This window comes from Tiliqua scincoides, chromosome 2 (assembly GCF_035046505.1).
Source record: "Tiliqua scincoides isolate rTilSci1 chromosome 2, rTilSci1.hap2, whole genome shotgun sequence".
Classification (NCBI taxonomy): Eukaryota; Metazoa; Chordata; class Lepidosauria; order Squamata; family Scincidae; genus Tiliqua; species Tiliqua scincoides.
In genome coordinates this window covers 18,319,971-18,332,748 of record NC_089822.1, presented here as the reverse complement: position 1 = coordinate 18,332,748, position 12,778 = coordinate 18,319,971, and the positions used below count along the sequence as shown (strand labels likewise).

The 12,778-nt window shown below is 46.2% G+C and overlaps 1 protein-coding gene across 2 annotated transcripts; it reads right to left on the bottom strand.

Moving 5' to 3' along the window:
* Positions 1-480: 480 nt before the first annotated feature.
* Positions 481-12,506, bottom strand: FBXO4 (F-box protein 4). Of its 2 annotated transcripts, none has more exons than XM_066616494.1 (7): positions 12,183-12,506; positions 9,677-9,912; positions 7,011-7,237; positions 5,675-5,750; positions 4,691-4,902; positions 3,931-4,106; positions 481-1,560 (listed from the first exon to the last, which is right to left on the bottom strand). In XM_066616494.1, the coding sequence occupies exons 1-7, from the start codon at positions 12,360-12,362 to the stop codon at positions 1,489-1,491; spliced, it is 1,179 nt and encodes a 392-aa protein (XP_066472591.1). In that variant the 5' UTR covers positions 12,363-12,506; the 3' UTR covers positions 481-1,488. The 2 variants fall into 2 exon arrangements, with proteins under 2 accessions (XP_066472591.1, XP_066472592.1); XM_066616495.1 differs by having other exon boundaries at positions 4,691-4,860.
* Positions 12,507-12,778: the final 272 nt, after the last annotated feature.

Below are 12,778 nucleotides of genomic sequence, written 5' to 3'. Positions count from 1 at the left end.
ATAACAGATTCTGATTCATACTCAAGTTTAGGCTGAAATTACATGTAATGCCTAATTTAGCAAAATCTGACATAAACACTGCCTCTTATTTTCATGAAGGTAATCTGTGTTCATTCATCTCCCGATAAGGGCCATTTGTCTTTCTCAGATCCTTCTTGAAATGTTTGTGAGTCATCTGTCTTCCAACTCTGGTAACTGCCCAATTTGATAGTCTGATTCAGGACTCTAAAGGCAGCTCAAACATTCAAAGGATGTTTGTTTTGAAAATCCCTAACTCTTCGTTTCATAGCTATGAAGCACAAGTGACATCTGGTGGCTGGTGTAGGGCCACTGCATTATGCTACAATTCCAACCTATTAATATTTTCTGTCCTGCAAAAGTGAATGGGTATACGCATAACGATATTCTTTAGTGCTATCTCCATTTACATTAAATGCACATAGTAGCTTTACCTCTCATTTTTAAAAAAGACTGTTTATTTATAAATTTGTTACAGCACTCTTCAAAGACAAAAAAAAAATCAAAATACAAATCAAAGTACAAAACATAAATCATGTCAAATCAACAAAGGCACACATGATTTTATCATCTTTCCTCAGAGGAATAGCTCCAGTGGAACTGCAATATCATTCCAAGTCTTTGGGACTGCAACAGCAAAGCCCTTTTCAGCAGAGCAGAAAGCTCACTGGGACAGGAAGGAGGAACAGACCTGTGATAGCATTACAGGGCAGCTGGTGGCCACCTCTACCAACATGCTAGTTAAATCATAGGGATCATTTCGTGGATGGGCCTTGCACCCCTGCTATCAAACACAGACTTAAGATTTTCATGGTCTGACTTAGAAATGCCAGGACAGCACCTGGGACCTTCTGCATACAAAGCAGGGGCTCTACCCCTCCTCTGTGGTCTCTCACCAAAATAATAAAAATTTACCAAGTAGTGTCACACTGGATGTAGAATCAACCACACAAGAGAGCTTGTTAGCTGTAACATACCTGTATACGGTATGGAGAGTTTCACCACTTGTCTGCTTCCATGAATATCTCAGCCACGGTTGTACAGGTAAATTTATCCTCATGACACAATAGCACACAGGTACTATTGACAACTGGTCCCACATAATGTTGTATGCCCAGTGCAGCATGCTACCCTTTGGTAAATGGTCATCTGTGTTTGCTCCACCTCCCAAAACATTTAGCAGGTGCCCCACCTGAGCATGTGCAGTAGAATTCCGAAAGGGGACCATTTCACAGCAGCTTGAAATTCCAAAACACGCTGAATTGGGAACACTATCAACAACCTAATATAGCCACAATCCCACCCGTCTTCTCTGCATCTCAAACAGCACTGGTCTTCATTACTAAGGATAATCTCTTGCCAAACATGGCAAGTTCAGAAGGAATGGTGTTATCAAGTACTGCAATAAGGCATTTTTTGAAAAGAATAATTCATCATTCTAAATAGTCCTCATCATTTGGCATTTTCATGTTAAATTTCTCCCAGCAACCACTCAATTCCATTCAAAAGGCCATCCAATGTTGCAGCTTCAGCATCCTGTATCTGTAAAAGCGGGAGAGACAGATATTGGTGTCTTATAGACTATTGGAAAGCCCTCCAGCGAAAACAAAATGCTGCCCAGAAGATTTAAACATTATAGTGTATTTTTAAAAACAAGGAAGTGTTGGGAGGGGGAGGAGTACCATGGGGGAGGGCCAGGAAGGAGGACATTCCAGGATAGCTGTACATATTTCAAGGGACTTAATGTAAGGGCTAGTTCTTCTTTAACGAGGGACTCACTCTTATGTGAAATAACCCAGAATTGGAGCCCTAACACAAGACAGGATTTGTTATGGGATTGAAAGAAGCACACAGACAAAAAGCCATTACAGGCATACCTCCATATCCATGATCACTTATCTGCAGTTTTTTGCCCCTGTTACTTATCCATTTTCCCTTTACTGTGATGTCAACCACTCCTATCTCTTCCTTTACAGCCTGTTGAAGAATGCTAAAAGAGGAATGCAAGAAGCAGCCACCCAGAAGGCTGAAGGAGGGACACAGCCAGAATGCTAACAGGAACTAGGAAGCTTCCTGGTAGCATTCTCTTAGTCTCCCTCCTCCTGCATTCTAGGAGTTCTATACTTATACGATTAAGTATAAGGTTCCCTTTTAACCACAGTTTTGGTATTCACAGAGTGCCCCCCCCCCGAATGTATCCTCTTCAGATATCGGGGCACCGGTATTGTGTAGATGTACTCAGTACTTAGAAAGTAAAATTATTCATAGGAAATGTATGACTTGCTTTGTTGGGTCAGATCAAGGATCCTCAAGTTCAACCTTCTATTCTCAACAGCTGCCAGCAAAATACCTCTGGGAAGCTCACAAGGAAGGCATGAATTGCTTCCCCTTGATGTTTGCCTCCATCACCTGGCCTTCAGAAGTGTACTATTGCTGTACATGAAACTTAAGGGAGGGGCCATAGCTCAATGATGCAAAAGGCCCCAGTTTCCATTCCTGTCTCTCCAAGTAGGGGCAGAAAAGATCCCTGCCTGAAGCCACTGCAAGTCACTGAAGATAAGAGTGCCAGATGGACCAAGAATCAGACTCATATAAGGTATCCCAATGTAGACAGGGGGGCTCCCTGTATCTGTGGTTTCAGGTATCTGCAGATGGGTCTGCCAGGGCCCCCCGCACACCTTCTCCAGAAGAAAAGGGAGCTGGGCTTCCCTCGCCTCCAGAAGATCTTCTGTGGGCCTTGAAATGATGGAAAATAGCAAAAAAAACACTACTTCTGGTTTTCAATCAAAAACTGGAAGTGATGATTTTAATGCTTTGTAAGACATTGGGAGACCCGGGGAAGCCCTCCAGGGCATGCGTGGCATCTGCAGGCCTCAGAAGACCCTCTGGAAGTGAGGGGAGTACAGCTCCCCTTGCCTCCGGAGGGTGGGGGGGCATTCTTTGTTATCCATGGTTTCTCTTAAGCGCGGGGGGGGGCATTCTGGAATGGAACCCCTCTGGATACTGGGGAACACTTGTACATGGGTTGCGTTGCTATTCTGACCAATAGCATTTGATGGAGCTCTCCAATGTGCATTGGTCCAATCCTTTTCTTTAAAATCTCATGCGTCCCATGTTGGTGAATTGTATAAATTAACTATGTACTGTATAGCGTGAAGAATTATTTCCATTTGTCAGTCCCAAATCAGATACAGAAATGACCACATATTCATATTCCTCTGACACCCCCCCAAGAGATACAGAACCCGTGGATCAGGGGGACACTATAATAACAGAAGCTTCCACATGCTGACCTTGTGCACCTATTAACATTGTTAAGACGCTCAGGGCCCCAATCCTATCCACCTTTCCAGTACCTGTGCAGCCGCAATGCAACCCTGAGGTAAGGGAACAAATGTTCCCTCACCTTGAGGAGGCCTCTGTGACTGCCTCCCCACCACAGGATGCAGGACATGCCCCATTGACACGGCACTGGAAAATTGGATAGGATTGTGCCCTCAGTGGGGCAAAGCATTATTTAAACAGATCGCTAAATAAGCATTTAAGCTTTTAGCACTACAAAGCAGGCTGCTGAAAGCCCTAATTCTGGATGAAACTAGCTCAAATGCTAAACAGGAAGCAGCTAACCTAGAGCTAGTTTCATCCAGCATTCAGACTTTTGGAAGTTTGCTCTATAGTGCTATAAACTTAAATGCTTATAGTGACCTCTTTAAACAAGAAATCTTTGCCCTGATAAGCTTCTTAACTATGTTAATGGGCACACGGAGAGGTGCGTGGGGGCCCTGATCCATGGATAACTGAATATGCTGATACGGGATCTGTGGATATGCGAGGCCACCTGTACTAATAATCTCCACAATACAAAGGTGGAAGAAAGGAAAAGATACTTGGAAAAACTCACAGAAAACCTACCATCCATGGTTGGTTGAGCAGATTTAGTTGCAGCTGATGTGCCATGTAAACACAAGGAATCCTTTCCATCCCAGCATGGGAAATGCAGGACAAAATCAACAGAGGTCTATCTTTAGGTCCCAGGGCAGGATCAAGCATTGTTGCCATTCGAGCACATTCAACTGCACGGTTGTGTTCTGGAAAAGAGACATGTTTCACCATCCTGTTCACTACAAAACATCCTTTCCAATGAGTTAGTCTGATTCACAAGAACATAACAAGAGACTCACTGGATCAGGCCAAAGGCCCATCTAGTCCAGCTTCCTGTATCTCACAGTGGCCCACCAGATGCCTCAGGGAGCACACAAGACAACAAGACATCTGCATCCTGGTGTCTTAAATCCCTTGCATCCGGCATTCAGAGGTAGCCTACTTCTAAAACCAGGTTGCATATACCCACCATGGCTCGTAACCTGCGATGGACTTTTCCTCCAGAAATCTGTCCAATCCCCTTTTAAAGGCATCTAGGCCAGATGCCACCACTATATCCTGCAGCGAGGAGTTCCACAGAGTAATTACATGCTGGGAAAAATATATTTTCTTTTGTCTGTTCTAACTCTCCCAACACTAAATTTTAGTGGGTGTCCCTTAGTTCTGGTGTTGTGCGAGAGAGAAAAGAACATTCCTCTATCCACTCTATCCATTTCCTGCATAATTCTGTATGTCTCTATTATGTCCTCCCTCAGGCACCTTTTTTCTAGGCATTTTCAAAATTCCTTACTTTTATGAGCTTCGGCATCTGCAACATAGATGAAGCCATCAATTAGCCCGCACATGTGTTTAACGTGCTCAATCAGATTGTATCGCATTGTTCCATCAGGACCCATCTCTTCACAGAACATCTTGTTGACAGGGCTGGGGTTTTCTTCCCTGGCTCTGTGTCTCTCCTTGCTGGAAGAAAGACACAACCTGTATTTCCTTCTTGCACAGCACCTGAACAAAGATGTTGAGACCAATCAGAATTAAACGATACAGGAACTGGTGCTTAAGATAATATGGACCAGGTAGAATTCTGGGCAAGCGAATGAACTATTCAGTTATCTATTTTAGCCCTTGCAGAACCTGTTCCAAGTGTAGCTGCTTGGAACTTGAATATCCGAAGGACCCTCTCCTCCCACATTGATCTGCTTGCATTCTGCATTCATCTTTAGAAACTTTTCTTTTGTATTCCAATGCTGACAAAGGTGTGATGGGGAGGGGTGCAGCCCCCCAGTTCTGGACCTCCCTGCTCTGGGAAGCTCAGTTGGTCCCTAAACTGTCCGTCTTCAGCTGCGCAGTCAAGACTTTGCTGTTTCAGTTGGCTCTATTTTGAGTCTTCTGAGTTATAGTGCCTCTGTTGGTTTGATTCCTTTGCTGGTTTTTTTAATTGCCACTTTAAATTGTTTTCATATCACAGTTTGTAAGCAGCCCTGATGGTCCCTTCTTTGGGACTGAAAGGCAGCCTAGAAGTGTTAAAAATGTGTTCTAAGTATGGACTGGGCTGTAAGTCACATGTGCCTGTTTGCAGTGGTCAGCCCAGGAACACATTTATCTCCTTATCTGCTCTTTGAATGAACTAGACCTCAGTCAGACCTGTATTGTAGGCACCTGGACTAGGAGCATGGTAGGAGTTGTACAGCCAAAGCCTGTCTTCAAGGAAACTTGTATTGACAGAATACATCTTTGAACAGGCTATCCCTCCCCATTCCCATTAAAAAAACCTTACCTGGTTTTTGAATACAGTGTCAGTATATTGATTCTCTGATAGCCATTAACATGAAATGTGACTCCCGATCCAATTCCTGAGACAAAACAAAAAAACAAGTGTTTGAGATATGTTCAAACCTAAGAACATAAGAACATAAAAACAGCCCCACTGGATCAGGCCATAGGCCCATCTAGTCCAGCTTCCTGTATCTCACAGGGGCCCACCAAATGCCCCAGGGAGCACACCAGATAACAAGAGACCTCATCCTGGTGCTCTCCCCTACATCCTGGTGCTCTCCCCTACATTCTTATGTTCTTATGTTCAAGTGTTTGAGATATGTTCAAACCTGCCAAGCCCTGGTGGGGATGGAGAGACCATCAATAGAAGAGGTACAGGAATTAAACCATCACCTCTATTTATGCAAGGATATATCTGCAACAGCCATGATCCCAAAAGTGCACCGCTACATCCTAGTGTGCAAGGACTCTTTGTGCTTGTGTTTCTGAAATTCCATATCACAAACAGCTTTCAATCCATGGTAACAGCTGTTTCCAAAAGGGGGGTGGAAAATAAAAAGCTAGCACAAGTCTAGAACTTGTTTCCTGTGTGTCTGGAAACCAAAGTCTTCCTCATTGCATGTTCAAATGCAATTTGGGACAACCCATGCCTAATTCTCACAAGTGGCAAATGAGGGGATAAATCTGTTCCCAGGCTGTAAAAACTTCAGGTAAGGGCTCCTATACAAATTGGTGTCTGCATCTCTATTCAAAAAATAAAAACAGTTTAAAGAAAGGAGGAAAATTTGAACTTGCATGAGAAAAGGAATTCCACTATACTCAGACAATTCATCTAGATGAGGGTCTTCCAAACCCCAGCCCAGGGGCTGGACTAACCTATCTGTCCCATAAATGGACCTTACCATGGGTTGCCACATGTCTTTCTCCTCGTTTGGGGGACAGGGACACTCTGGGGAGTCATGTCTGCCTGGATGTCCTGTCATGCAGCCTTCTGGGGCGCTGAGCAACAGACATCCCAGAGCACCCATGTCCCCCGAATGAGGAGAAAGACATGTGGTGATCCGGTGGAACAGTAAACTGTGGTCTGAACTGGGACCGTATTTCGTTACACAGTAGTTGTGAGTTTGGCAACCACTGATCTAGATAAATATCGAATCTCTCCCAAATTTAGGACAAAAGTCTTTAGCAACCCAACTATCAGGATTACTTGTACATGGAATAATTTCTCTCCATGAAAAACCACCTAAACAGGATGTAAGCAAAATTAAGGCTGCTACATTTAAACAATTAAAAATGTTCTTTTTTCAAATATACAAGAAAAAGAAAACTTATATTACCATGAATTTGTCTAGAAGGGAGACCAGCAAGTGGTAAAATCTCTGGACTAGTCATCATTTTATACACCAAAGATTCATCCAAGTCTTCCAAGCCTGGTCCAAACATAGCAAAGCGAGGAACTGACCGCAGTTTCAGCCACTCTAAAAAGTACACCTTGGCATCATTGTTGGACCAACCCGACTTGGGGCACGAGTTATGTCCAGAATAGGAGCAGCACTTCTTATACCTGGGTGAAAATTGAATGTATTTTCAGTACGTTCTCCAACCCTGTTAAGAGTCCTGCAAATGGTTTAGAAGAGTACCTTATACTTTAACATTGTTGAAGAAAAGTGGAAGTGTACCTGAACTCTGCCCAGATGGGAAAAACCTGGGAGTCCAATAGAAGCTGCTCTGAGCTTCTCAAACAAAAGCAGAATATAAACAAATTAAACAGAAAGTGCTCAGATGTAAAATTGGATTACAGTTTCTCTGTGGTTCATTGTTGCACCCCTTCTATTGCAGTCTTTATGTCTGCCAAACTGAGAACATCTATGCACACACTACAGGAGACTGGTGAACGACTACCAGCCACCTGAATCTGTGAACTTCAAGACAATTAATAATCTAAATCCTAGATACTTAATGCAGTCTTAGATACTTACTGGACCACTTCACTTTTGAGCATGTACACATATGATTGCACGTACTACCACTAGCCTCAACAACATTCAGTGAAGGTATAGCTCCAATGAAAGAGAACACAAACTTTTAATTAACTATTAAAGTAAAAACATTTCTTAGCCACAGATAATACAGCACCCATCAATACATACACTGTAGCATCAAAAGCACACCACAGGAAAATTCCAGACACACCATTCTCTCCCACTACATGTTTGACATTAGCATAGCGAAGCTAGGAAGGTTGTGCTGATCACCAGTTACTTGTGCTGTGCATATCTTATGTACATTCGAGTGTTGTGTAGAAATGGCACAGATGGTAGCACTTCATGGCTTTTTGGACCCACAGTTGAAGCGCACACGTCTGTGTACATGAGAATAATATTTCATAGCCCTGATAAAGTTAGCCGTAGTCTACAAAAGCAGATGCCAGTGTCTTCAAAAGTGTCTTTAAAGTCTTTGAGAGTATAAAGATTCTTTAGATCTCTAAAGATTCTTTAGAGATCCTAACTGAGGTTTGTGCCACGCACTGTCGCTAATGTGCCATAAGTTGCAAAAGTACACAATCTAGGTCCACCAGGCCAAAGTCTTCCTGCCTGTCCAAGGAGTGGCATCTGCCGGAGCAGGTACGCTCTGCACTGAGCAGTACCGGGGCAGGGAAGGCTGTATCAGGTGGAATTGGCAATGCTAGTATACACCATATTCTATCGCCGTTCCTAGGCCTGATCTGTTAACATGGGGCAATGCAGACTTACACCAGCAGCAATATCACTGACACAGGCCTGAGTTGCCCCATAGTGGCTACTGGGGTCTACCCCAGGGCAAGGGGACAAATGCCCCCTTTACCCCAAGGAGACCTTCAGCAGCCAAAATTCTCATTCTGGATGCAGCAGAAGCTGCACTGGTGCCTCTGTTATCAGCACAGTGGAACGTAAGTTACGATTGGGCTGCCCCATGTTTGTGAAAACCAGCAAGAAGTCAATTCATCTGCACAGAGCCCTCAATGAGCATCTTGGGATCACCATCAAGTATTGTACTATGCAGAAGTTCTGCTTCCTTTGTTAGTAGCTGCTTCTTCTAGCACAGGGGTGTCCAAACACCGGCCCACATGCAGCCCTTGGGGGCTCCCAATCTGGGCCTCGGAGAGCCCCCAGTCTCTAATGAGCCTCTGCCCCTCCGGAGTCTTGCTGGAGCCTGTGCTGGCCTAACACAACTGCTCTCAGCATGAGGAAGACTGTTCGACCTCTCACTTGAACTGTAGGATGAGGGCTCCCTCCACTACTTGCTGTTTCACGTCTGCGAGGCAGCAGTGGCAGGAAAGGAAAGGCTGGCCTTACTTTGTGCAAGACCTTTAGAGGCCTTGAGCTACTGCAAGACCTTCATTCATTCATATAAGTTCCATCTCTAATAAATTAATTTATGTAAATTTATTCAAATTTGAAATGTAAATTAAATCTTTTTCCCAGCCCCCTACACAGTGTCAGAGAGATGATGTGGCCCTCCTGCCAAAATGTTTGGACACCCCAGTTCTAGCACACAAAAATGAATGTGCGCTGGCATAAACAGAAAAGAAATGACTGCCACCTTCGGTTTTGTTTGGTTTCTGACCTATAAGACTTCCAGTGCAAGCCTGTACATGTCTACTTGAAAGTAAGCCCCAATGAGTTAAGTGGGACTTCCAGGAAAGTGTGCATAGGATCACAACCTTACTGTCATGCACACTGCTGATACTAAACATTAAAGGACCAATCCTATTCAACTTTCCTGCACTGATGCAGCTGCAATTTAGCCTGGGTGTAAGGGAACAAACATTCCCTTACTTTGAGGTCAGCTCTGTGACTGCCCCCACCCCACACACACCCTCTCTGGCATGGCTGCATCACTGCTAGAAAGCTGGATAGGATTGGGCCCTAAATCTTCACAGTGATAGCAAAGTTGCTTCAAATCAAAGTTTGGATGACATTTCTAATCTTTTATGTATAACGCCAAAGACAGAGATACTCACACTTCCATGTAATCACACGGGGCACTATCATCCAGCTCAGTGAAAGATCTGTTAAATATGTCTGCATCTGGGAGTGACTTCCAATCAACAGAGTGCCAAGAAGGGAGGTCCCGAATGAGGAGATACCTCCAGAGCAAGGGATCCCGGACAGTATGTCTCCAGTAGTGGTTTGTGCTTCCCAAATAACTCAGATCTTTGGATGTGAGAAAGGACATTATGTACAACTTCACATCAATCTGAAATAGAAGTGGAAAAAGTATTTAGCACTTTAAGAACATAAGACGGGCCTTGCTCAGTGAGATGTAGATGGGTACATCTGGTTCAATATTCAAAGGTAGCCAACCAGATGCCTCTAGCTGCAATAGGCCTCTCTGATTGCTGTTCTCCTGGAACTGGCATTGAGAAATTAATGCTGTTTCTGAATCTAGAGAAAGTACAGCCATCACAACTTGGAGTTTGTGATGGCCTTACACTTTTTGAACTTGTCATTTATATCAGAGCCACCTAAGTTAGCAGCCATCACCAATATAGGCACAGGCACAGGAAAAAACTGAGCAGTGCATCATTACGGCTCATATACTATATATACATCACTATATCTTATGTTGGCAGATACACTGATATTGGCACATATGCCTGTACACATATGGTTACAGAAGGCAGATGCAAAAGGGATGAGTGTGTTTGTTTGTACTTGAACCGTTCACAATAACAGTAATTGGAGAATAACTTGATCTTGCTAGATCTGCTGTGCTAACTGAACTCTTGCAAGGCAGAGAAATCTTTGGGTTTGGAACCTTTTTAGCAAGCAGAACTAGAGAGTGTTTCTCAACCAGTGGTACAGGTACTACCAGTGGTACTTGAGGTGGTGTCTGGTGGTACTCATGGAATCCCTGCTGCTGGCAATGAGACCAGGAACACAACACATTGAACAATGGCAGGAGGGTTGGAGGACAGAGCTCCAAAGCATGCTTTTCTGCATTCGAAAAAGCCCACCTTTTACTGGTGTTTGTCTCATTGCATGTGGCCTCCAAACCCAGAAGTAACTGGCGATGATGTAATCGCCAGTTAGTTTTGGTGGTATTTTGAATAGGTGGACCTTGCAAAGTGGTACAGCGAAGTACAAACGTTGAGAAACACTGAACTTGAGCAAACTTTAAATGGGTGCAATGAAGTTACTACCACTTGCTGTTACCTAAGAAATAACCCCCCTTCTAAATCAATGAATGCATCCCTTTTCCTTGCATGTTTGTGCACTGTTTCAGTCAGTGGCAGTCTGGCTCTTTAATTTTAATTCCAAAGGTCTGCAATTCAGTGGTGGATCTCCCTAGCTCCGCACCCCAGGGCAAAGGTCCATAATGGCACCCCCCCCCCCCGATGCTGCCAGCCCCTGTGCACAAATCTCCCCCTCCCATGTAACCGGAGCAATCAAAGCCTTGCACAACTCCAGGACACACTGGGGAAGCCTACTGAAGCTTCCCCTGGCTCTTAAACTGTGTTTCCGGCAAACTGGAAGCACAGTTTCCAACTGTGTCAGGAGCCTCAGTGAGGCTTCTATGAGGTCCTAGAGGCACGTGAGGTTCCATGCCCGGGGCATTTGCGCCGTTCAATGAATGGGAGATTTGCCACTGCTGCAGTTCCCCAATGTCCATTTGCTCCAGAGCAGTGTTTCTCAACCAGTGGAAAGGGTACCACTAGTGGTATTGAGGTAGTGTCTGGTGGTACCCGTGGGTCCCCTGCTGCCAGGCAGCGGGACAAAGGACAGGACACAACAAACAGCAGTAGGAGGCTTGGAGGGCAGAGCTCCATAGCATGCTTTTCCAAGCTTGAAACATCCCTTCTGCCCACCCTGAGCTGCTTCCTGGTGTTTGTTGTGGCATGTCTAGCTTCCCAACCCAGAAGTAACTGCTGATGTTGTTTTACTGCTGGTGGTGCTTCGGATAGGTGGACCAAGTGAAGTGGTACAGTGGAGGACAAACCTGGAGAAACTCTGCACCAGACAGAATAGGGCAGTGGTTCTCACACACTGGGACCCACTTTTTGGAATGAGAATCAGTCTGGACCCACCGGAAGTGATGTCATGACCGGAAGTGACATCATCAAGAAGAAACGTTAACCATCCTAGGCTGCAGTCCTGCCCAGGAGTCAGTTCCACTTACTATCATTGTTCAAAGCATATGCAGAGTAGCCTGTTCAAAGTGCAGAGCTGTCACATTTCCCCAAATGCAGTCACATCCCAGGGTAGCATCAAGTTTAATATACTGAAATGAATGGGGACCCACCTGAAATTAGCTCATGACCCACAGTTTGAGAAACACTAGTGAAGGGGACTTAATGGGGAGGGCAGGGAAAGAACTGCTCCCAAAGGCCCCCACCAATCGGAGGCAGAGGGGGAGGCGCCAAGGCCTGCCCGCCCCCTGACGAGGAGGCTTCCAACACACCAGGAAGCAGCAGCAGCTGCTGCTGCGCGCAAAGGTGTTGCGCAAAGGGCGGCCGAGGCGCTTACCGGCAGGGCCTCCAGGGCGCTGGGCTGCTCCTCCTCCTCTGGGGGTGCCTCCTCGGCCGGCCTGCCCCGGGGGCTGGCCGCGGGGCTCCCCCGGGGCCCCCACCTGTCCCGCAAGCGCCAGAGGCTGCTGCGCAGCGCCGCCTCCAAGCGCCTCCAGTCCGCGCCGCTGCCCGCTGCCATCGGAAGAAGCGCTGTGCGCCTGGGCGGCCGGTCCAGCCTCTGCTGCGCCTGGGGAGGGCGGTTCCGCGGCGAGGCTGGCCTGGGGTGGAGCCGCTCCGCCTCTCTCCTGCCCGGGCTTCCCCTCGCGCCGCTTCCCCGCAGCCGGCCTGGAGAGCCGCGTCACTCACGCAGATTCCGCTCCCGCGGCGCGCTCAGCGGTGCCACAGACCTGGCGGGACGGAGCGCCAAGCTGCGCACTTGCAAGCGGTGGCGCGGCTCGAGGGGCGCCACGCGCGACGTCTGCGCCTCGGGCTGTGGAATGCCTGCCTGGCAGACCTCTCGGCGCAGAGCTGCTGTCAGGAAAGACGACCAGCCCAGGTCCACCCAAGCAGTGGCGTAGCTCATGGGGGTGAAAAGCACTAAAGTTGTGCAGGGAG

Excerpts from the sequence above, each read along its gene's own strand:
- FBXO4 (XM_066616494.1), bottom strand. The coding sequence starts at position 12,362 with ATGGCAGCGGGCAGCGGCGCGGACTGGAGGCGCTTGGAGGCGGCGCTG. Across the intron at positions 7,238-9,676 it reads CCGTGTGATTACATGGAAGT|GTATAAGAAGTGCTGCTCCT; the intron begins GTGAGTATCTCT and ends ATTTTCACCCAG. Across the intron at positions 5,751-7,010 it reads CCCTTCTAGACAAATTCATG|GAATTGGATCGGGAGTCACA; the intron begins GTAATATAAGTT and ends GTTTTGTCTCAG.